Consider the following 26,172-nt stretch of genomic DNA (forward strand, 5'->3'; position numbering starts at 1 on the left):
TACCCTTGCTCCCAGTCCTCATTTCTCACCCCACTACAATTTTAGGAACCCCAGTCTCTGCCAGCCTGCTCTGGAACCTGTCACTCCAGCCTCATAATATTCACCCCTAATCTAGTGCCTTCTTCATTGCTAGTAACATCTCAGTCCTACTCATTTCACTCTCACCCACCCATTTTGATTACCCTCTCATAAGCATTCTGTACAGCTTCCAATACATATAATCTCCCTTCAAAACCCTAATTCTATTTTAACTGCCATCTCATCAAACTTCCACACCCACAGAAAAAAGCCTTAGTGGATCAGCTTTCAACACAATCATTTTTTCCAGCTGTCTTCCAGCACCATCCCAGGGGCTGAGATCCTGTTCTTGTAGATTTCGTGTAAGGTAAGTAGGCTAACTCTGCAGATTTTTTTTTTTCCTCCAGTATGGCTAGATTCTTTAAAGAAACTTCAGCAAGTGAGATATGGGTCAACAGGAACCTCTTGAAGTTGAAGGAAAACGTGTCAAATACACAGGACCAAAACAGATCACAAAATACCCGAGAAATCTTGGTCACTGTAGGCTGGGGACTGACTGATTGGATGGCTGCATTGCAAAAAAGGACTTGGGAATTCTGGTAGGCAGCCAGGTGAACAGAAATCACCAGTGCACCCTTGAGGCAATAGTGCCTACTGGACTGCATTAGAATGGCACAGACCAAAGGATATGTTCATCCCTCTCTACTTGGCATTACTGGGTCTACACCAGGCATCTAATTTTGACTTCTTACTATCACCACTACAAGACAAATGTCAACAAACCAAAAAGAGTCCAGACACTAATATCGTCAGGGAGCCCCAACATGTGATATATGAGGAGAGCATGAAGGAACTCAGATTGTTTATCTTGAAAATAAGATGGTTAAATGCAATCTAATTGTAATCTCCCACTTCCTAAAGGTTACAGAGAAGATTAAGTCAAACCTTTCTGCGATATGCACAGTGAAAGAAAAAGTGGCAACTGGTCATGTGTTGCAACATGAGAAATTCCAACCACACAGGAAAAAAATTGTCTTCAGGAGAGTGGTTAAACACCGGAACAAGTTTGTCTAGAGGGACTGTGAAATCTCCATCACTAGAGATTCTTAAAACTTGGTCAAACAATGTCCTGATTTACTTGTTCTAACATTGAATTTATCCCCTGTTTTCATAGAAGGATGTAATAGATGTCATCAAGATCTTTTCCCCTGACCTTGGTCCTCAACCTTCCAATAAATTTGTGCATGGCTCATCGTATAACATAACTGATTTGTGACTAGAAATACACATATTTTTCATGTCCCTGACCCTTTACAGAACTTTATTTGAAGGAAGTAATTTCAGTGAGCCTGTCAGTGTAGGATGGAATTTTGTTTACAGAAAATGGAAACCACTTTCGAACCAATGAGTCCAAACACTGTTTGTCAAATTTCCAAAATCATCCCAAACCCATGAAAACTCCTTTCCTAAAATTGAAACCAATACAATATATACTGTTTAACTGTGGCATATTTAGTGTTTCTTTCTGAATTGTCAACTAACATTTTGATTCAACTTCAAAGTAAATTTTATGTCAACTATATGAAAAAGGAAGGATAAGACAGAAATGTAACCAGCTAATACAAGTTATATATATATTCCTCTAAAATTCATTTAAATTATGCTTATAACATTACTATGCATGAAAAGCATTTTTTTCCCCAACAGTTAGGTAAGAATTCTCAAAGTAATAAAACTGAACATTATTGCCAGGTTTTTTGATTACTGCAAAGCATACCTAAAGTTTGCCATAGGTCATGGCTGTTAACCAGAAGACCCTGCAAGTTATTTAAACATTATATCCATATAGTTTTGATTTTAATGTTTAAGCACATTTTAGTGTACTTACCGTTACGTACATGCTGAAGCACTCTGCTATAAACTATACTTATTTCAGAACTGATTTAACGTTTTACTGCATTTACAGGGTAGATTTTCCACCTGAGATACACATTACCTATTTACTTTCCAAATAAATACATTTAAAGGGAAAATTTGAAACACATATTCACCTGTGAAAAATGTCTTCAAAAGCCCTAGGTAACGGCAACTGTCTGTTCAACAGAAGAGGCCTGAATTCTGAACTTACCCTATTTTGTAGGGAATTTCCATTATATATCTATATCTATCTATCTATCTATCTATATAAAATAATATATAAAATATATAATTTTGTTTTGGTCTGTGATGGCTGTTTTTTCAAGTGACAGTAAGATATTTTTATTCCCTCTTTACTTCCTCCATATGAAAATCTTTCAGAACTTTATTAGATTTTTTAGTTTGTACTGCTTTCATAACATAGTGGTCTTACAGTAGGAATAAGTGAGAAATCTGCTCTCTGTCCTAAAACCAGATACAAGAAACACAGACTTTGAGTGTCAATACTTATACTTTTTATCCTAATATTACATTCTATATTGTGCTGAGCTTACCAGACCATAAAGAGAATGTGGTCTTACCTCCAGTTAAACGCTGATTGTCATGCTCTTACTGGTCTACTTTATATTTACATTATTTAAAGTAAGAAGAACTTAAGAACTCTGAATCGTTGACACAGTAATGAAAAAGAAAAATATCAATGTTCAGTTAAAGATGCCATCACACATTGGTTATCTCGCACGGTTATATAATCTATGATCAGAATTGAACAGTCAAAAAAATCTGATGAAAATAAACAATAAGATCTGTGTATGATGAGCTTGATACATAAATACTCTTTAAGACAAAACTCTAAAGACTACTGCTACATTAATGTTTTTCCTTGATTTTATAACTTCACAGATATTGCATATAAAAACTAAAAATTTGTCTGTCCATCCCCAAGGAACTTTTCTGTCTTAAATAACCTACACTTTGTCTTTTTTTTTTTCTTCCAACTAAGCACATCAACAATCCTACTTATACAGCACACTGCACTACAACTACAAAAAATGTATATCACAAGGGAAATAGGAGTTTCTCCTGGTATATGTTAGTGCTGTTATTGAGCATTGTACAAATTATGAATGAATATATTTTATTTGGAAACATGTTATTGACAGAAATCTATCAATAGTAATGTGAGTATTGTCAACAGCCTGCCAATATTAATGTAATTATGATTAAGGGGATAACATAGATTTTAGCTATAATACCAAGTAGCATCTCCTGCTATCAATATAAGCATTATTATTGACCTGTTCTGGGACTATCAGTATGAGATGTATTACCATCAGGCATATTTGTCAATGCGTTCTGCCTACAAAAATTCTACATTTAAATTTACAGGTCTGTAAACTTTGCCTGCAGAAATACACAAATCCAAGTAATCTCCAGAGTGCCATTTTTTTCCATGGGGCTATTCCACTGTGGATGAGTAATCAAGGGGTTTCTACTGTCTCAGTGCTACTGCAATCTCATTCCCTGCTTTTCTAGCAGGAGCATTAGACTGACATTTTATAAACAGAAGCGTCAAAGTATTTTTTAGTATGACTTGGCAAAACACAGTTTTGGAGGTCAAATAAAAATATATTTTATTAAGTCAAAACCAAACATTCCCTTGCAACATTAACATAAAACTGCATTTATCACACAAGAAGTAGCACCCTTGTTCACCTCAATGAGTTCACGACTGTATTTTATACAGTCTCTTCTATGCAGATAAAACAGTTTGATGAGGGAGAGACCACAAGGGACCACCCAATCCTAACTCAGCATGAATGTAGGCTGAGAAATACCTAGAGAAAGTTTTTTAACTACCAAATAAGCAGATTCCAGAACTTCTCTAGGTAGTCTGTTACAGCGTTTTATCACTGTTAGAGTGTTTTAATTACACAAAAAACTGTTTCTCATACTCAATATAAATCATTCTTGCTATAAATAAAGATGGTTTTCATTCCACCGGAGAAACGAATAACAACATCACAGAAGAATTTCTAGTTTGTCTGCATTTTCTCAAGATAAAAAAATGGTGGGGATGCTGAGAAGACCAACAGTATACAGAAGACTTGCCAAACAGGACAATATACTATTTCCTACAATATGTTGTTATCCTCCAGAATAAAGCTTTTTTTTTTTTTTTTTTCAGTGGCATAGTTAGTGTTTAAACTGAAGTCTACAATATCTTCAGATCCTTTTCTGTCATTTTACTGAGTAATTATTCCCTGATTTGTATTTATATATGCTTTTCCTTTTATACGTAGTGCTTTATGGTTGCATTGCATGAAACGCATTACATCTCATTTCATTGATTTCAGAGATATTCATCAAGAGTGTGTTGGATTCAGACCTTATGTTAAAACAAACAACAAAAAAATAAAAAAAAAAAACACCAAAATTTTCAACCCCTCTTCCACTTAACAACATCAGTAACTTTTGTAAGTGTGTTCTCTTCAATCATCCATCTCATTAGTGCCTTTCCATTTAGACAGGATACTATAGATAATTACCCTATAAAGGCAATTTCTCAACTTGATGCTGATAATATCACCACCTAATGGGGGCAATATTGATATTATATTTCACCAGCTTGCTTATGTGAGGAAAAAGTCTTTATTAAAATGAAGTAGTATCGTACCTAAAGTTTCTCCCTTACTAAGCTTGCCATCCTTTCTAAGAGATGAATATTAAGATTTTTTTAAAAACATGTATGGGTCAAAATATACTGTCTGTTTTACAATTTCTCTTCTGAGTACTTCAAGGTACAAATTAGTTGCTAAAATATTTGCTACTAAACCTTAATTTGGAACTGAAAGTAACAGCTTCGATAACTCTCAACAAAAGAATGAAGAGACAAACACAAACAGACACAGACAACCTCTGGCACTTTTCTGGTTATTTTAACTCTCTAGAATGTTAAGCAAATAAATAAATAAAATCAGCAGTGCCTAATTCCACAGTCATCTTAAGAAGAATTTTATTAGAATTTGTCTCTTGAGCGCATCTATATTAAGATTCCGTAGGCTATTCTTCTGTGCTTCAGTTCTACTCTTTTTTTCTGTCTAAAATTAATTTTCTGAAGTAGCAGGTCACAACATATCTCTTACAAACTAAACACAGTATCTGAAAGTCTGTTACTTGTCCTCCTTTCTTATTAAATAAGAGATCTAGGTAATTGACCCAGTACGCTGCCTCTTGCTTAGATTTTTGGACCCTTTCATTGGTTCTATTCTTTTGCTTTGTAAATTGACACATATTTTATTCTTTGGAGTCCCTGATTTTATCATCACATTCTTATGCTCCTCCTTTACATTCATCCCTAATAATCAGTATTATTTTTGCTCAGAAAACTCTTTGATTTTGTGTGTTTACTTGTAGGATTTTCATAAGTGCTAAAAGTTTTTAAGATAAAATAGTATCTTTGCATACAAATGAACTCTATCTTACTAAGTCAGCAAGACTTCACTCTCTTCCTATAATTCTGCTTTCCAGATTAGCTTTATAGAACAGTGAATAGTTGCTTGAACTTACTTTCTTTACTCATCAAATTTTTGAAAAAACATCTTAAATGAGGCATCAAGAGAAGTATAAAAAAAAAAAAAAAGTGTCCTGACCTCTTCCATATTTATACTGTATTGGGCTATCGCTGATAATCTGACAGATATGTGGAAGATGAGTGCAGAATTGAAATCTTAGTATGAACAAAAGCTTAAATCTCCCAGATAGATGGTCACAGAGGTCCTCTTTCTAATGCTGTGTTGTCTGCTGAAAAACTTGTGTTGAATGGGCCTTGGACTCAAGATTCTGTGTCAGTCACAAGAATGCTGTGATTTTTTTTAGTGCAAAGTGTTTTTTTTGATGTTTAGTGAAGAAATATTCTGTTTAACTGTTCACTTATTTCAATAGTAGATGTTTTAGATGTCAATTTGAAATCAACAGATGTTAGAGATGAGAAATCAAACTATAGGTATGCATTTACTTACAAAATCTTCCTTTACATCTACCCTCATAATAAAATACAAAACGTAGACCCCAGATGCTGAAAACCACGTTTTATCATTAATTCTCATCTCTTTCTTGCTCTTCAACTGCAGAGAGAAATATTCTCAGATCAAAGACTAATTGGAAGCCCCAACTGCGTTGTCTCTTAATCACTGTATAAATAACATCACTTCATCATTACCTAAAATAACCTTACAGAAGATTGATGTTTTATTACTGTCTGGATTTTGATATGCATCTGCTAAACACCTATCATTTTGTAAAGAACAAAGTGACTCTTTAACCATTTGAAATAGCTACTAGCACTAATTGAAATATCATTAATACACTGCACTTACAGAAGATGTCATTTATTTCTGATATTCCTGCGAAACAGGAATATTTTTAGAAGTCAAAAAAACAAAGGAATACACTGAATGAATCCCATAGATGAAATCAATATTTTTATTAAAGAGGCTGAGTGAGCAACTAGTAACAAATTCCAGAATGCGATTATACTGAGTCTGGCTGGGATGGAGTTAACTTTCCCCACAGCAGCCCTTACAGTGCTGTCTGTGCTTTGCACTTGTAGCTAGAACAGTGTTGATATCACATTGATGTTTGGCTACTGCTGAGCAGTGCTGGCACAGCTTCAAGCCTGTTTCTCCAACTCCCCTGCAAAAGCCAGTAGGCTGAAGGTGGGCAAGAGGTGGGGTGTGGACATGGCCAGGGCAGCTGACCTAGACTGACCAAAGGGATATCCCACACTGTAACATCATTGCTGTGGGGAGAAAGAGATGGGGGGACACTCCTTATGAAGGTCTTCTGGAGCAACTACCATGTATATACTGAGGGCCTGATTCCCAGGAAATGGATGAACTTCACTGGCTGATGGGAAGTTGAGAGTATTTTTTCTTCTCCTTTTGCTTCCATGCAGGGCCTATTCTTCTTTTTCTTTTCTCCTTTCATTACACTGCTTCTCTATCATCCATCTCATATTCTCTCCTGCCCCTGTCCTGCTGAGGAGAGGGAGAACATATGTGTGTTGCTTAGCTGCCTACCAGTGTTAAACCACAACATTTACACTGAATGCCAGAAGACCAAATGCAAGACAAAAATACATTCGAATCATAGGTTGCCTTTCCAACTTCAACTCAGCAAACCTAGATTTCATACAATGTGATAGAAGAGATTAACAACTGACGAATGCCTCGAGACAGCAAAGAAAACAACGATAGCTCATTGACTTATCTTCCATAAACAACCTGGCAAAGTCAAAATATTAGGGCTTCAAGTTACAAAATCAAAACCAGCTCGCAAGAGCCAGAATTGATAAAACAGTAATGAAGAGCAGTACAAAAAGTGCTGCACTGTTAGAAGCTGTTCATCCGTCATTTCTGTCAGTATTTGATGGAAACTGAAAATCCTGCATCAATGCAACACATTCTGTCAATGAATTCTAGCAACTGAGACAGAATTCCTTTATTGGACAGAGTTAAAGATACACTGAGTGCTAAGAGCTCCCACCGACTTCAGAAAAATCTGTGATGAGTCAGCACTCTTAAAAGACATATTATTAGGTAAAAAAAAAAAACAAAAAACAAACACCTAAATCTGAGAGTCTAATTCCAGCATATTTAAAGTATTACCTTGTAAACATTGTGATGTTAAACTGAAGGGAAGAAACACTGATTATGTATTTGCATTCCCTGCAGTATAATGGGCATAGATAGCATCATCCTTCCAAATTTCTGGATATGGCTCTAATTTTAATTTATTAAATAAGAAGCATGTAATAAATTGCATGCAATCCTTATTCTTCTTTACCTCATATTCCATTTCCTCTTCTTCCCTAATTTTATGTTCTCGTCATCCTTTTCCATAGCATGTTAAATTGCAAACATCTCTACAGGGATGCATCAATTCCACAAGTAAATTCCCATTCCCTGCTGAACTGCTAACTGCTGTTGCTTTTAATTAATTGAATGTTAAAAAAAAACAAAACAAAAAAACTTGACAGAAGACACTGCATGGTAACTTCTTGAGGATTTTCTAAAAAAAAACAAAACACATCTCGAACACTAAGATGGAGAGCCAAAATATATGCCTAATAAATGATATTGACATTTTTCAATTGAAAACAGTAGTAGGTAATGAGAACTGTCTGAAGACATACCTTGTATTTACTGTAGTTAAATCAAAATGGTAGAGGGTTTGGTTGAAGCACTCTGACAGAGTTGAGACTATGAGAGTTAAGTAGAAAGACGTCTTTGACTAAACCTGTATCAGGAGGTATGAGCACAAGGGATCCCTTATGCTACAAACGTAGGTCTCAACCACTGACAATCACATCAGCAGATGAGACAAATATCCTTGTGTTTGAATAGATTTTGGTTATGATGAGAATACCACGTTCTGATATACGGATTGATAAGCAGAAGTCTACAATGCATTTCACATGTAAAAGTGAAAAGAATGCAAAGCTTACATGTGCCATCCTTTGTGCTAAGTAGGTAAAACATCACACTATGGCAAAGGTATGCAGCTCCCTTTCAGAATGGTTCGAAGAACGTGAATGAGTGGCTGTTGGCACACTGTGGGCAGTAATAGCCATAACTACTCATTTGCTGGTTACTGTTACTTACCAAAGAAGTTGGCCTTATGTGTACTAACATGTAATACCTGTTTTAAGGACTCTGTATGTCACATAGCCTTATTTGTCATGCACAGTGCCGATGCTAATTTTATGCATTGGTTTTGTGGCCTCCATGCCTTTCTTCCATACTACAAAAAAAAAAAAAAAAAAAAAAAAAAAAAAGGAATCTTGCTTAAATTCCCATTTCACAGCTCTGCTGTATTTCTGTTCTGCTTCTGTCTGATCTGTATGAATGGATCACCAGACAGTTCTGGAAATCCCAGGATGAAGACTAAGATATATAGAAGAGACTCAGAAGCAATGCCTGTTCTACATACTGAAATACAATTAAATATAATTTACCACAGATGACAGAACACTGAAATCTTGCATTATACATACCTTAGCTTCACCATTTGTAAACACAGTCATTGCTCAGATTTTATTCCATCTTTCTTTTGACACACATATGCATACCAACTGCACAGTCATGAATATTCAGTAGTATGCAAGTGCTGATCCAAGTACTGCACCGCAGGAACATAATGTCCTTTAACCTTTTATTAGAAATACTTATTAGATGAGAAAAGTAAAATCTGTCCTAAACGCATAGCTAACTCATAATTAACCTTTGTCCACATCTGTACCAAAAGAAGTACTATATGTAAAACCAAACAGACTGTATATATTTACAGCACATTAAAGCCAAGGCCCTTCATCAATATGAAGTTATGCCTGTTCACCATCAGTTTTAAGTTTTGGTCTTGCATTATATGGTGTAACAATAATAATTGGATCTAACTATAGTCAAGAACTCTCAACTACTGAAAAGATAAAGAATGGTATTTTACATCAGCATATATCTCATTTTTTTAGGCTCCAGTTCTGCAGAAATATAAGCTGATGGAATTTCCGAAAGCTAGTTACTCCCTCCCATCTTAATCCAACCTGGTATAGCTCCTATCCCTCTCCCCTTTTCTTAAGCAGACTAGCACCAACACTCTCTGCTGAACTGTTTTAGTGTGTTGATGAGGCAGAAAACAATCCTGTTTCAATTGTTTCAATTTATTTTTCTCCAGTTTTGGTACACAAACCAGTCAGCCCAGCATCATGGAAGACCCATGCAACATCAGTGTGCCCCACATCAGGCCAAGAAATAAACGAGCACTCACAAGACTGTCTGCCTTTGACATACTCTTGCATCTGCCACCAATCAACAGGGAGATAGAAAACCAAGCCTTTTATTTAATGAGTTGAACCGCTCTTTCAGTCTTCAAGCCTAATACATTGAGTGTGCAAGGATAGCACTAAAATAGCGTAAATCTGCACACTGGAACTTTTTTTGTTGTCTTTTGAAAATTAAAAGAACCCAAAGAATTACCTGTATAAGTCTGTATAAGCTGTAGGACTCAGGCAATCTTGCAGGTGAGAGGCAACTCTGCTTAAATAAGGAAAATGACATGTTTTCTCTCAACTCTTAACTCTTTGGTAATGATTTTAGTTTGAAATGTTTGGCATACAGGGACTAATAAGGATGCTTAGCAAATCAGACGTGCTCACTGTCCCCAGATCTTACACGCTCTTCAATCCTGTACCTTCACTAGCATTTCAGATTCTACTAGCAGGGGTGCGCACACATATTACAAGTAGCAGATTTGAAAAGGAACAGTAACGTCCTTACCATGCAACCTGAGCTGTACACCTCTGACAGCTTCTTAGTCCTTCTGCAATTCCAGCACAAATCCACATTCATGATTTAGTTATGCCCCACAGAGTCATAGCCCTACATTAATTTCCTTTCCAGAAAAATTTCCTTTCTTCATGCCAGCCCCCTCCTGTGATATCTCCTGCCTGCTCTTCTGCTTATAGAATTAGTAACATTGGTTTTGAATAATATTGTTTTTGAACATATTTTTCAAGCTTTCTTAGAATTTGAACTTGATTTATTTTCTTTCTTTTCCAACTCCACTGCCAATATTAGCAGACACTAAGTCAGTGGAGATAAGCAGGGGCAGAGACAGCATTTTTAGTTGTATTTTTCCCAGGCAGATACTAATACAAATTCAATGAATATGAACTTGCATCTAAAGGCTAGAAATCTCCACAGGTCCTTTGCTGCAGGGAAAAGAGGAAGTGCTCAGACCCAGTCAGAGTCAACCCATGAATTAAGAGTTGCTCCATTGTCATTATTCCTCTCTTTTCCTGTGTTATATATTTGTTCTCTTTTTCTTCCTTCTCAAATTTTATTTCTTACTCATTATCTTTACCCTTTCTTCCTCTGAAAAATCCACATTTAGTTTCTTTTTCTGAATTAATTTTAGACTTTCAAATTGTCTTGCTTTTTACCTTCATACAAAGAAGTCCTACCACTGTCTCTGAGAGAGCCATATGCAAAGAGACAGTACCCTTTTTGTTCTCCCTCTCCTGAAGATGTTTGCAAAGTTTAGATATGCACTAACAATGCTTGTAGACATAGTACAAACACATGGTTGCAAGAGACAGTTAAGTCACCTGAAAAAGTAGTAGGACAGTCTTCCAGTTTCCCTATCTGACTCATGAGTCTGCAGCCTTTTAGTAGAACACTTTTTTTTTCCCCTCTAATTCACTGTTTTTAACTTTACTACTGAAAGAGTATAGGGAGTGCTATGGACTAGCTGGTGTTTACAGCATACTAGTTCTAGAGATGCAGTACCACATCTATTCTCTTCCCCCTGCACTGGTCTATGTGAAAAAAGTATCTATTCTTTTACGCTAAAACAAACAAACAACAACACACCAAAACAAAACCAAAGCAGAATAAGCAGCTTGCTTTAAAATACCATACTGAAGTAATCCACTGTACTCCAAAATACATAACAAATTTTAGGGGCTGTCATCATTAAGTGCAGCAGCAATACAGTGGCTTTGTCATAGAAGAGTTACCATCATTTACACTGAAATATTAAATTCACCCTCTATTTGTTATAAATTTGTGAACTTGGACCTTCCGCCTGAAAAGTTCACATTTGGAAACCAGCCCCTGTGGGGAGGAAATACACATTAACATGTTCTAAGGAAAGAACAATTTTAATTGGCCAAATGAACTTCAGCTAACAGCACACATTACATACAACTGCAAAAATACCCTTTTTGTTTTTTGTTTCTTATGAGTTTAGCATATGCTACACATATACATAAGGCAAATATATTTGTACAGAGCTAAGTACACCCATAATGCGAAGGAACAACATACACTTAACAGTACTTACAGGATAGAGTTGACTGTAATTTAAAGAAAAACAGACCTCTCTTGAGGTTTGCTGGATTTTTTTTTCTTCTGTCATTTGAAAGTAGTAAAAGGGGCTTCCCTCCCTGAGTTTCCTAAAGTACAATATGCTTGCAAAATTCAACTACTGGGTTGACAAATAATTGTTTGCATATTTACTGTAAACTAACAACAACAAGAATTCTGGATTGCTATTTCCTCCTCCCTGCTTTTTAAATTTTCAGTTTTTAATAAATGTGATAACAGGCACAAAAAAAATGGATTAGTGTGTTTATTGTAAGCTTATCATGTCCAACTCAGCAGGGTCATCTCAAGCAGGTTGCCCAGGACTGTTTTCTAGAACATTTGAAGATCTTCAAGGAGAGAGACTCCACATCCTCTCTGGGCAACCTGTTCCTATGCTCCATCACCTACACAGTAAAGGATGTTCAGAGAAAACCTGCTGTGTTCCACTTTGTGTCCATTGCCTCTTGTCCTGGCACTGGGCACCATTGAAAAGAACCTGCTCTCTGCTCTCTTTGCACCCTCCCTGCAGGTACAACCATGAGTTTCATCCTGAGCCTACTCCTCTCTATGGTTACCACTCCTAGCCCTCAGCCTTTCCTCATACGTGAGATTGTCCGATCCCTAAACTGCATGTGTAGCCCTTCACTAACTACTTTCCAGTAGCTCCATCACTGCCTTATAGTGAGGAGTCCAAAACTAGAGACAGTACTCTGGCCTTACCAGTGCTGAGGAGAAAAGACGCTTAACCTCAACCAACTCCCTTGGCTGGCTAGCAACATTTCTCCTAATGCAATTTCTTTTTTTTTTTTTAAATAAATAAATAAAAATCTTGATTTCTAATCCCAGTGAAAATGAATAAACAGAGATTGCAAATGCAATCAAAAAATCAAAAAGAAAAGTAGGCCATTATAACCAACATGGAAAAAAAAGCTCAGGTAACAACGCTATTTATTTCATAAGCTGATATTGCTGAATGATTTGTCTATGTTTAACTGACTAGGTTTTCCTTTAGATATTTGTTCATCTCCTCCCTCTTCTCCTTCCTCATACTCTCTCTGAACCTCAAAGCTATAAAATGACTTCAATATTTTCTAAAAGAATAGTAAAATACATTCTTATTATCACATATTCTAAATGGGAGAAAGTGTTTTATTTCTGAAATACCATGTGATGAATTACTATAACAAGATAAATGCTCATACTGGATTCAGACCTCACTCCCTCCCTTTGATTACCTACATTTTTATTCACTCTACAATATATTTTTTTTATATTGATTACTGTGTAGTCATATGATATTGATACTCAATAGTCATAAATTTGTTTCACTCCTTCCTTCCCAAATATTCTCTGAGTAGCAGCCTTGAGCAGTTTTCAGAACTGTCACTATAAAAGACTATAAGCTATAAAAGATTAAACACTAGAGAAGATCAAATGTCTTTCTTGACTTGCACCACAGCATTTGATGTCAAAAGCACAAATGGAGGTCCTCAGATTACTAACAGTGTCAGAGTACAGAAATTACCTTTCCTATTCTATAAGTTGTCTAAGGAAGTCTTTATACACTATCAATACCTGTTTGCAAGTTTTAATTGAGTTTTATCTAGTCGGTCACAGGAACATTTGCTTCCTACATGTCCTGAATCACAGTAAGTATCAAAAGCTTTCTGTGAGTCACCGCCTTCACTAACAAAAGAAAAGAAGTGATATCTACAGTCTCGGGGGGGAAAAAAAGAAAAAAAAAATCTAAAAGGAGACAAACACAAAGCTCTCAAGCAAACAAAAAAATTCCCTCACAAACTAACACCCTCCTTGCCCAAAAGACATTCAATCTGAAAAGAGAAAAGGTGCAACACTCAGAAGCAAAGTTATCTTACCAAACGAGTTGATTTTGCTCTATCTAGAGTTGTTAGATTCACTTTCAGTTATTGAGCACTTTATCAAGCCAAATCATTTTACCTACACGTATTTATCCTGAAGAAAGTGATTGTTCCTTTCTGTTCTGCACTAACATGGCCTCACCTTGAGCAGTGTGGAGTTTTGAGCACTACAGTATAAGAACACTATAAGTGTCCCTGAAGGAGGGCTATGAAGATGGTGAAGGGTCTGGAGGGCAAGATGTATAAGGAGCAGCTGAGGTCCCTTGGTTTGTTCAGCCCAGAGAAGAGCAGACTGAGGGGAGGCCTCACAGCAGCCTGCAACTCCCTCACAAAGGGCACTGAGCTCTGCTCTCTGGGAACAGTGACGGGACCCAAGGGAACAGCATGGAGCTGGGACAGGGGAGGAAGGGTCAGGCTGAATATTGGGAAAAGGCTTCCCAGGGAAGAAGTGGTCATGGCACTGAGCCTGCTGGAGTTCAAGCAGTGTTTGGATAATGCTCTCAGACACATGACATAGTTTTTGAGAAGTCCTGTGCAGAGCCAGTAGTTGGATTTGATGATCCTTGTTACCTTCTAACATGGTATATTCTATGATTGCGATTTCTGGTATAGTGTATCAGTCAAAGGCAGCAATGTTTGCATTTTTGAAGAATTATCTGCAAATGCATTTTTCTCCTTAGATAATGAAATTAAGTTGAATCAATTTTACTTTTGCTTTTTAATAAGGGTTTGTATCCTTAAACTCATGTTTGATGTATCTTGCTTTATCCTTACTAATCCATCATCATGAAATGGGGCATACCATTCAAGCTACCTTACAGCTTATTAATCAGAGAATGAATTTATAATGCATCTGAAGGTCCATTACCTAAGAGGTTAAACTTTTCTTAAACTAAGTTCAGAGGATGATACTTTATGTGCTTGTACTTATGTAATGTGTAAGTTGACCTCTATTACTTTACAGTTTTGCAACATTTGCAACAGAAGTAAATTTTAACAATTCAATGTGGTGTCTAATTTTAACTGTTTACCCAATTATATCAACACTCATTCCCATTAAAACTCCAGTGAAACTCTTAATTTTCTTCATCTGAGGTCTGGAAAGGATGATCTCAACAAATAAAAACACAAGTTTAAACCCATGCAGGACTAGAAGTTAAAGGGACTTAACTAAGTTTTAGTTTAGAGTTTTGCCTCTTCTGTTTTGTCCCCAGATTAATGTAATTTTAGAATGTACTGTACTTAATATGTACATATACACTGAGTTATTTTCAAAACATTATATTAACGTATAAGATGGTAAGACGTTGAAAGGATTTTCTTTTCCTTTACAGAAATGGATATTAGTTTGGATTAGCCTATTTGTGGTGTAATATTTCATGTACAACATGTATCTATGCTGACATATATGGACCAAGTGCTGAAATATTATCTCCAAAGACAGAGTATGTGGATAACATAATTTTTTAATTCTAAAGAAGTATTCCAATAAGAGCACTAGCCACCACAGCAGATGTTCCGATCATCTATTTCCATATTACTAAAGCCTAAGTGTTGAATCCCTTCAACACTTGAATTTATGTACCCTACTGGCCTATTGCATTTCCACAAAAAAAAAAAAAAAGAGAGAGAGAGAGAAAGCTTTTTAAAGAGTTCATATATATATATATATATATATATATATGTATATATATATATAAACACTACCCTGTAGGTGTGAAGTTATCCCCCCAAGTCAAGATCAAGTAACTGCAGTGGATGACTTCATGCCCTGTCAGCAGACAGAAAAGAATTCAGAGGTGTGAATGGTTACTCCTCATTAACAGTTTATTTCTACTGTATGTTACATTCCATCAATGATACTTCTGTTTTCTTACCAAATTCTTCATTAGATAAACTTGTGATAATGACACCATGCAGAAAATCAAAAACTGAGATTAAACAGATTCTTAAAGAGAAAAAAATGTTTGTACCAGAAAGCATCAATAAATACCTTTTCACATAGAATAAATAAAAATAGTCTCAAATTGAATGCTTTGTCAGCTTCTATTGCTGAACTGCATATTGATAATGGCTCCAAACAAGTCAGACAAGAATTCATTAACTTGCAAAATATTTAGCCATTTGTTTGATTGTACTGGAATGGGGTTTTACTACAAAGTGACCATACTCTCTATCTTTGACCTTGATGAACATTTCCTTCCCACTGGCAGTTAAAAGATAACACAACTACTCTGGATTTAAAGACATTTGCAGTCCTCTCATTCTCAGTAGTGACTGTGTCATGAAATGTAATTCATCTCTCTGCTTAAGTTACTTGGCCATCAGATGCAATCGCCATTTGCTTTGTGACAAACCATTAGTTTGCAAAACAGTTGCAGGCTGCACAAAACTGAGTTAACAGAAAGTGGCAAAGACCCATCCCCTCAACAGCAAGAACCTATGAGTTGAGGTATATCATAGAATCACGAAGGTTGGAAAAGACCTCCAAAATCATCTGGTCCAACCATCCCCTACCACCTATATCACCCAGTAAACCTCGTCCCTAAATGCCAGGTCCAACCTTTCCTTAAGCACCCCCAGGGACAGTGACTCCACCACCTCCCTGGGCAACCCATTCCAATGCTCGACTACTCTTTCTGAGAAGAAATATCTCCTCGTTCCTGACCTGAACCTCCCCTGGTGCAACTTGAGGCCATTCCCTCTAGTGCTATTGCTAGTTACCTGCAATTGTGACCATAGTTATAGGAAAGACTTCTGGAGCTCTATAATTGTTTGACTCTCTCTACTGACATCGGCCTAAGAATTCAAACGAATCCATCACCCTGCCCTCTCTCCAGACGACGTGCTAAGGCTCCCTCCTTTCTTACCTTACGCTTTGGGCCTAGCTGGAAGCCTTGCAGCCTCCTTGCGTGCTCAGGTAGGCAGGCACCGGGAGGAAGCACACCGACGGGCCTCACGACACTGCGCAGCCCAGGCAGGCCGCTAGAGGAGAACCACAAATTTTGTTTTGTTTTTTCCCACAAGCAGGGCCCGATGCCATCAGGCCCAACGCCCGCCCACCCCCGTGGCCGGGCCCAACCCGCAGGGCTGCCACGGGGGGCTCTGTCTGCAGCCTCCCCGTGAAGGCCCGTGCGGCCGGAGCCTCCCCGGCCCAGCCTCCTCCCCCACACCGCTGCCACCACCAGCCCGCGGTCACCGAGGCAACGTCCGCAGCCCAGAGCGGCGGCGGCGGCGATAGATACCCCAGGTGAGCGCCCAGAGCGGCTGCACAGGAAGTGCCCGCGGCCGTGGAGATGACGCACTGGAAGGTCTCCCGGGATGGTGTCCGCGGCGGGGCATTGATTGACAGGCGGGAAAGCAAATCAAGAGGCTCAGCGGGAGCCGGGGGAGCCAATGGGAGAGGGGAGAGGGCGGGGCGAGAAGGGAAGGGAAGGGCAGCTGCTGCAGGAGGAGCTGGGAGCGGCAGGGCGGGGGCGGTGGGGAAGAGAGAGGAGGGAGCTGCTGCTGTTGCTTGGCGTGTGCAGATAAATCACTTCAGCTCGTGTGCTAAAAGCAGGTCACGGGCTTTGGCCTGACTTGCTTTTCAGACAGGGCCTGACCTGAAAAACGCGGAAGGAGTGTGGAAACGAGCTTCTGATGTCATTTCTGTACAAAAAGCTTGGGCTTAATGCGCTTTCAGTTGAGGAAAACCCCATTGGAAAGCTGGGTGCTGCGGTTCTAGGCAGCAAGTTTGAGTTAGAAACAAAGAACGCTTCCATGTGCAGGGTACAAGCACTGATACAGCTCTTTAATAAACATCACAAAGTGAGACGTGGTGTGAAATGGACATACCACCATAAAACAATAGAGGACCTGTAGCTCAAGACTGATCACTGTGCTGCATCCTTTTGAGGCTGATTTTATTTACTGGTTTTCTCTGAGAGCCATACTTTCTAGGTGAGAGTCTTCTCCAGCTTCTTGCCTGTGTTTTGACCCAGTACTGCAGATACAGCTGACAATCGCCGATTGTCACACGAAGTTTCAGAATACAAGCTTGTAGTGCTGTTGTCAATGGTTGAAAGAGAGACCCTGTAATAGGACACTGAATCTTGCATGCAGAATAGAAGTTTTGACATCGGTTCTGGAAGACAAGTTTCAGAACAGTTCGTGAGTACAGAACCTGTAATGAAGCCACCTTTCCCCCCCTTCGAGTTCTTAAAAGAAACACTAAACAAATGGATAGTTCATGTCTGAATTTTATCCTTGTTTCTATACTCATCTGACGATCACATTTCCTCGTGCTGTTTCTTCTGCTCTGTTCATACGGATGTCATCTGGCTTCCATGCTGTTGAGAAATTTCTCCTCCAGGACTCTATGTGGATGAAGACAGAAAATTCATTTCCAATTATATCAGTTTTATAGACTGAATGGCTGAAAACAGGTACTATTAGCTTTTTCTAAGCTGGAAAAGAATGTGCTTACTTAAACTATACCATAGTGGTGAAAAAAAAAAAAATCAGATACGCAGAATGAAAGGGGTAGCAAATTAAGATTACCTTTCTCTTCGAAAAACTTTCAATGCTCCTTCTACCCTGCAAGTGGTGCTTGAATTGTAGTGGTTTGTGGCTGATTCAGTAATCAAAATCTTATTTGTAGTGTCTTTATAGCAGACTGCACAGATTAGGAATTTAGTCACTGGAGTTAAATGTTCTTCCTGAAGCAGAAAACCACAACTAAGGGACTGAAACACAAGGAAAGCATGGGGGATGGAAGAGAAATGAAAAGCTAGAGCATACCTTTGTCCAAGGTTTTCATTGTATCTAACCTCTCTGTCACTTCTATCCTTCTAATTCTTTCAGGAGATAGAAAAACATCCTCTGTCACTATAGAAAAGCACTCTCAAATTTCCATGCTACTACTTGAAACGTGGTGATGCTTTTAAAGCAGACATTTTCCATGGCCTTAACTGCTCACAGGTCTGTCCTAAAACCAAAGTAGCCACTGTGCATACCTAGTAAGTACTGTTCATAAACATTTTTATAATGTTTGACCTTAAGAGTGACCTGAAGATTAATGGATATGTTGTATCAGTTTTAATGGGCCTCTTCTCCCTTGGATGCACACATGTGACTCCCATTAGCCTTAATGGGAGTTATATGTGTGCCTAGAGGTTAGACAAGACCTCTAAAGGTGCTGTTATGCTCTGTTGTATTAACGATCTCATAATTGCTGAGGTGCTGCACCTTTGCGTTGAAAGCAAACTAATTAAATCAGTCTAGTATAAGTTGGTATACTAACATACCTGGTATGTATGTGTTTTTTTCCTATGAGTCTCTCAGTACATAGATGTGGAGGCCAAATCAAATGTGGAATTTAAATTTTAACCGTGACATGACTTTGTTTTTAAATATCTTTTAAAAATCTAAATGGTTTTGTGAATTTGATTTCTAAGGATGACTGTTTATGCTAATGCAGAGGAAGATGAATGCAATGTTTTATTTTATCATTAACATGTACACTGAGAGGAACTGAATTGATTCTTATTTTTGATGTTCCAAATCATGCACTTTGAAAAAGGCAGTTAGGTCTAGAGGATTAATATGAATCTTGATGTTGAATTTTAATTATAGCTCTGTTGCTCATTTCTTCTAAGTGCCTTTAGACAAAGCACTTCACCTTTCTTTGATTTCCCCATATGTAAAATACCTGCTTGCTTCATAGTGATGTAGACATAAATTAATGTCTGTTCTCTGCTTTGAAAACATAAGACTAGTCCATCCAACTGTGTTCTACTGGCATAATAATGACAGCTCAGGAGGTGGGGAGGAAAAAAAAAAAAAAAAGCCTAACCAAAAAACCTAGCAAAAGCCCTGGTGGCGATGTAGATCTGCTGACAGAACTAATTCTGTTCCATTACTTTATGATGCATAAGGCAGGGGAATTATTTTTATTTTTATTTATTTATTTATTTATTTTTGGTGGAAGAGGTTGTATCGTAGGCAAATCATTTCATATTTTATACACATTAGATGTTTTTATTGATCAAAATCATGATTAGGATTTGACTGTTACTATTAAAGTTTGTGTGCTGTCTTCTGTCACTATTTACATAAGTTTGAAAATTAACTATGATGTAGTCATGTTTGCAGGTATAAATCTGGTGAAAGATTGAATCTTAATATTTACTTTCTGGAGAAAAAGATTGTGTGGTAACCTCCACAGTTTAAGTTTTTCTTTTCTTGTGTCAGGTAAAGGTACTTTATATATGCTCAACTTTGTGATTCAGTTCTGCTGTTTATGAAGTAACATAAAGATCTTGCATCTATTCTGATTAATTTTATTTTGCCTTTACGTGGCTCATAGTCTTTATTAGAAAGCAACAAATTTCCGCTGGTATCGATGGTATTGTCTCAGTATCTTGAAATACATGGAAAAATCTTGTGAATGGTTTTGTAAGTATACTTTCAGATTTTGACTCCAATGTATAAAACGTGTGATACGTTTATATCATTTTTCTTCATCATGTGAATTTCAAAGATTAATTTCAATATATAGCTATATCAAGTAACCTGAGTTTATTTCTCCATTACTCTTTTCTTTTAATGAAGAACTAGTTATTCCTCTCAGTGTTATATTAAGTATACATAGAATGTTGTTGAAGTTGAAAATGAAAGTTGAATCTAGCTCACTTCATTTTTAGTACATATGCTTATCCAGAAAAAGAGAAGGAACAGGTTTGTTTTATAACCCTTGCCAACTGCATACCTACCGCCCCACCCGCTGAGATTTTAGTTGTGCTTCTGTGTACTTGAGGTTCTTTCTCCTAACTTTTTTTTTTTGATGACATACTGAGATAGGGATTGTGTCCTATGTCTTTTTATTGTCAAGCACCAGACCTCTCATGAAGGAAGCTTCTATGGGGGAAAAATACATATTTTGGATACTAATTATAGACCAGTTTTCTAAGGAGAATAATCAACATCTTCAAAAACAATTTAGCTATTTTTTCTCTTTGTCTAGTATAACAATGCTTATATTATTTTTACCAGTTGTCACGAAATGAGTGTTTTATTATATTCCCTATCATTTAAGTGCGATTAAACGCTGGAGCAAGTTGCTCAGGCAGGTTTTAGAGTGTTCATCCCCAGAGATACTCAGAACTTGACTGGACACATACCTGAGCAACCTCCTGTAGTTCACCAAGCTTTGAGCAGGCTTTGGATAAGAGGTCCCTTCCAATCTCAACCATTCTGTGATTGTGTAATTTGTGTATTTTGTGAAGACTTTTTCATTGTATATCAATTCAAATATTTAAAATGGTAATTGAGGCTGAGTAGCCCTATTTTATCCCTATCTTTAATTTAAAAGCATGTAAGCAGTAGTTAGCATAACGTGATTGGCCATGTGGAATGTTATAAGGCTAAACAATAGAATATATACAATGCACTGTACTGAATAAATTAGTTTTCTCAGAATGGAAAGACTACAAGGAATTGATATGCAAGCTTTTAATGCAAGCTGCTTTATATTTTAGCCTCAGTTGACATGCTACTAAACAAATATTGCAATAAATGCTATTTGCATTAATTACCTGTGTTTAATTTTCATGCATGAACTCCCAATTGCCTTAAAATTATTTTATATTAAGTATAATGATTTTATCTTAAGGTTTTAACAAGAAGGAATGAGGTAGACATTTTTTTATTTTTTTTTTTTATATATAATAGTTAAATTTTAACTAAGTCAGAAATATGAGGTGGTTTAATGGGAAGTTAAAATGTTGAAGTTGAGAACAAAAGCAGGATACTGGGATTCATTTGAGTTATAGTCCGATTTTGAATTGATTATATAACTTCTAATCCTGGTTCATTAATGTTGTGATGTTACTGTATCCAGTCGCTTACCCCAGTTCTGTAGAAAGCTAGCCGAATAGGTAAACTAAAGTCAGTTTAGCCTTTGTGTTTCATAGTCCTGTGCCTTTGTTAACAGTTTCAAGCTTTAGGGGTCTGAAAGCTGGCATAGGTACTCTTCACTTTTGACTGTAGGTGCTACTAAAACAATACAAGTGGAAAATGGATCTGTGATACCATTTCAGTAACAATTCATTTGACCTTGCCCTAAGAGCTCTTAAGGATTTTAGAATCCTGTCGATCATTAGGAAGTATTCCATAAAGTTGTTGTGTATGCCAACTGCATTAAAAGACACCAAAGGAAAAAGGTGTGCTGTGCTGCATGTGCTCAAATAATTGTGAGGGTAATAAATTACTTTAGACTAATGATTCCTGTACGAACTTAATAATAATAATTAAAAAAAAAAAAAAAGAAAAAAAGAAAAAAAAGACATGAAAGCCTAATAATGCTTTTGGTAACCTGTACATTTATTACATCTACTTGCACACTTCATAGATAGAACAAAATATATGGCTTCATTTGTTAGTGGTTGTTGGAGAGATTGATTTGATGTGCCTTCTCTACTTGTGTTGATCCCAGGTACAAAAATTAGTACATTAGTACAAAAGTTGCAGACATTATGCATGGAAATAGGCTAAAAAGAGCATTTCTTGATTTATTCTTTTCTTTTCCTCTATTATAATCAAATTTGAATTATTTCTGTCCCTTTTATTTTTGTTTGTTTTTTCAGTAAGATGACAGTCCAACTTTGTATTCTTTTACAAGAGAATAGTTCGTTCCATTCAGTTCATTGTGCAACTAATGTCACAGAAAAATCCTATAGGAATTCAGTGCTGTTTAACTCAATTTTCATAAGCCACTGTTGCTCATAACTGGTTTAAATGGGCTAAGTTCTGAATGAACTTATGTAATGGTAAACAGGAGTATTTGCTGTTTTTTCTAGGGTGTTAGTAAAAAACTAGGGTACTATGTTTTCATCAGACTGATAGAATTTTCACGTTATAGATTATTTCAAGTTAGAGGAGATTATCAGCAAGTATGTTCTTTGTGATGTAATGGAAGAAAAAAATATGAATATTCATGCAATTATACATGCAAAATCAACTAAGTTATGCAGATACCTAAAAGGAGGAGGAGAACTGGATTTTAGAGGAAACCTCTGTTGTGTTCTGATATCAACAGCAACTTAGATCACGTTGGTATCACATCAGAATAATGTTTTACAGCCTCTGCCAATTTAAAAATCAAATGGATGTTAGATTTGTATAGAACAACACGTTTGACTGACAGAAAAGGCTGTTATAGATGGATGTGATGTTCTATCCTTGTATAACAAGGGTTTTGACTGACAGTTTAACAATAGTACACTTTCTATCCCATATATTCTAAATGATTATTATTACAGTACAAAACATTTTTGCACTTGCTGTATATAGATAACGTACACTTTTTGTGTAATAACATTCAAGAAGAGAGGGTTTCTTTTATGTCTTAGAGATGATGACAATTAATGAAGGTTCTGTCTGACACTTATAACCAATGTCAAGGATTGCTATTGTGGTGCATGGTAATGTAAAAACTATTGGGTACTTAGCTCCCAGTGAAGGATCAGCGTAACTCTTGACACATGCTATAGGGTGGATGAAATAAATCTCCTTGGAGAGCAATAGAAATATTTCTTAAAATGAAGAGCACCCTTTCTGTCTTATAATCCTTCTTTTCAGCTTTGTAGTTCTTTGCATATCTGTAAAATGCAGTTTTAATCTGAAAAGTTACTATTTGAAATGGTACCTATTAATGCAACAAATTTGCTTTCTGTGCTTTTCAGTCAACATTGCTCTGATATGAGGCTGAAGATGATTCTTCAGAACAGTGGCTAGAGATAAGGAAGGTATGCTTTGTCTCGTTTGTAGGTATGTGTCTCATTTTCTTTTGGGGAAGCACCTTTTTGTAGTACCTTTCTCATTTTAAGATTGAGGCTTCAGGTTCTTGGCAGTTTTTGTCCTTTAGATCTTTGCAGAATTATGTACACTAACTTGTTTCTCAAACCATAGGTGTCTCTTACTTTGTACAAATTTTAATGAAAGCAGGTATACTACAGTGTTTACATTATATTTGATGATTATACAAAGGTAAACATTAAAATCCAAACTTCTTTGTAAACTTCACTTCAACATTGCATGCAGCTAATGAAGAAAGCATGCTATTTTATCACCCTCACAATGAAATATACCAAAAAAGATTTAAATGAATAAAAAATGGGGCCATGGATGTTTATCAAGACAAGTCTCACTTTTATCTGTCTGATTATCTAGACAGGGAAAACTTGGTAAATACAAAGATTGCTTTTGCTGTATTGATTTTATAAATTGGCTTACTGTGAAGGATATTTTTCTTAAATGACTTTGAATTTGGTAATGGAATTAAATAGTTTGATTTAATAATTTTAATAAAAATTGTAGTTTTATCAATATGAATTGCAAAGTTTTTAAGTGAAGCCAACTAAAACAAAAACAACAACAACAAAAAACAGTTTTCATCATGTGGAGTTATATTGATTTTCACATAGTTCATTGTGATCTGCTACTTAGTTTGAGAGAGAACTAATGATAGTCATCTATATTTGCACTGACTTCTACAGGTTGTTAAAGCATGTGCTTTGCTGACCACTGAAAACTGAGAATTATAGACTCAGATTGTGTTCAAGTTTCTGAGCAGGATACATCCTGCTCCTACATTATATAGGTACAGAATTGTCCGTTACTTCCTCTCAGCTGACCACATCTGTCCGTGTCCCTCTTGTTTAACGTCTTTTCCTGGCATCTTTTTTCTTCTTGCTATCATTGCTTTACTGTCTGTTCTGACTTTGCTCATTGTCCTTCATAAGTAAATATGTGAATATGTGTCTAAAACTGTCTCATCTTAGTTCCTCCCTAGTTTCTTGCGCTTTTTTTTTGTTTGTTTTGTTTTTTTTTTTCTGACCTTTTACATCACTGTTTCAGTAGAAGTTGTCTATCTAATCTACCTAAATTGTCTTTGGTCTTTCTTCCTTCTGTTATGTTTCCATCATATGTGAACTCTCAGTGCTCAGTTAGTGAAAGAACAAAATGCACAAAAGATGTTCCCTTGTTGTCTTTTCTTGTCTTTGGCTTTGTTACAGCCTGGAACACAGACAACAAAGGAATGGATTAGCTCCTTCATCTCCAAGTTGTAGAACACTTAGTAGGGATAGTTTTTTTTTTTTTTTTTTTTTTTTTTTTTAGAGACTTTTTCTTTTGGAATGAATTTTCTGCTGAACATACGCAAAATATAATTTGCAGAGATTCACAACTTGCCCGAAGGTGAGAAACGGTGCAAGGTTTGGGAAAATATTATTTTGAGATAGTTCATCACATATGCCTTATTTCAATCTCTTGCATTAAATAATGAGTATGATTTTCCTTTAAAAACATTTCCTGACTTTTGATAAAGACAAAACATTTCCTATGTACTTTGTTTTTTAACTGCCAGCTTAGTTACGTTTTTTCACCTGGGGAGCTGAAATATTAGTTTCTTTTTAGTTGGACAAAGTCTGACATCTTGGAAGCATTTGTTGTACAAAGAACAGCACTTCTAAATAACTGTAAGGGAAATACACAGACATTTGTAAAGTTGTGTATTGTCTTTATGTAGCAAAGTTTTTGTAGTGAGGGTCTGCAGGGGCAGCCTTTGTGAGAAGTCTAGAATGTGAGACAGCCCTGCAGACACTAAGGTCAGTGCAGAAGGAAGGCAGAAGGCGCTCCAGACACCAGAGCTGAAGTTGTCCTGTGGCCTGTGGAGAGGCCCATGGTGAAGCAGGCTGCAGCCCATGGGTCCCACATGGCGCAGATCTCCATGCTGCAGTCCATGGAGGAGCCCACGGTAGAGCAGGTGGATGTGGCCTGGAGGAGGCTGCAGCCCATGGAGAGCGCCCGCAGGAGCAGGTCCCGGGCCAGAGCTGCAGCCTGTGGAGAGGAACCCACACAGGAGCAGGGAATGTGGGGGGAGCTGCTGCCTGTGGATAACTGTCTGTTCCTGACCTGTATTGGAGTGGTTCTTAAAGAGCTGCTGCATGGGAGGGACCCCACACTGGAGAAGGGGAAGAGAGTGACTGTGAAGGAATGGCAGAGACTCTGGTGGTTTTACTCAGGTGGCAGCCAAGCTCCACCACAATCAGTCTTTCACTCCCCCTTCTCAAAGGGAAAGGGGGAGAAAATATGATGTAAAGGGCTCAAGGGTTGAGATAAGGACAGGGAGATCACTCAACAATTATCATGGGCAAAACAGACTCGGAGTAGGGAGACTAGTAGGTTTTATTGCCTTTTACTAACAAGCTAGAGAAGTCAGAAACAAAGGAAAGAAACCAAAAACACCTTCCTACTATCCACCCTCTTGCACCTCCTCCTCCTGAGTGGTGCTGGCTAACGGGGGAATGGGCTCCGTGGTCAGTCTGTAACACTTCGTCTCTGCCATTCCTTCATGGTCACTCTCTGCCCCTGCTCCATGTGGGATTCCCAAA

The 26,172-nt window shown here is 37.1% G+C and overlaps 1 protein-coding gene and 2 long non-coding RNA genes across 19 annotated transcripts in view; 1 reads left to right on the top strand and 2 right to left on the bottom strand.

The window, feature by feature from the left end:
- PEX2 (peroxisomal biogenesis factor 2) overlaps positions 1–17,091 on the bottom strand; it is a 55,163-nt gene extending 38,072 nt beyond the window's left edge. For 2 of the 10 annotated variants that reach the window (XR_011093066.1, XM_068672136.1), the window contains exons 1-2: positions 16,987–17,091; positions 16,612–16,726 (exon numbers count right to left, since the gene is read on the bottom strand). Coding sequence is in view for 1 of the 10 variants with exons in the window: in XM_068672144.1 (XP_068528245.1) it covers positions 9,079–9,147; positions 9,972–10,028; positions 16,612–16,726; positions 16,941–17,083 (384 nt within the window). In the remaining 9 variants the exon portion in view is untranslated. The other 8 variants (XR_011093065.1, XM_068672144.1, XM_068672141.1 and 5 more) reach the window with 8 other exon arrangements.
- A 280-nt stretch (positions 17,092–17,371) lies between these two features.
- On the bottom strand, positions 17,372–18,658 carry LOC137851213 (uncharacterized). The gene is made up of 3 exons (XR_011093067.1): positions 18,521–18,658; positions 18,281–18,438; positions 17,372–18,096 (listed from the first exon to the last, which is right to left on the bottom strand). It is a non-coding gene; the product is annotated as an uncharacterized lncRNA (long non-coding RNA).
- Positions 18,034–26,172, top strand: part of LOC137851214 (uncharacterized) — a 61,849-nt gene continuing 53,710 nt past the window's right edge. For 2 of the 8 annotated variants that reach the window (XR_011093074.1, XR_011093069.1), the window contains exons 1-3: positions 18,036–18,165; positions 18,584–19,029; positions 23,464–23,526. This is a non-coding gene — a long non-coding RNA (uncharacterized lncRNA). Of the gene's footprint in view, positions 18,166–18,583; positions 19,030–23,463; positions 23,549–26,172 lie in introns of all 8 variants that reach the window. The other 6 variants (XR_011093075.1, XR_011093072.1, XR_011093068.1 and 3 more) reach the window with 5 other exon arrangements.

Source organism: Anas acuta, chromosome 2 (genome assembly GCF_963932015.1).
Source record: "Anas acuta chromosome 2, bAnaAcu1.1, whole genome shotgun sequence".
Taxonomy (NCBI): Eukaryota; Metazoa; Chordata; class Aves; order Anseriformes; family Anatidae; genus Anas; species Anas acuta.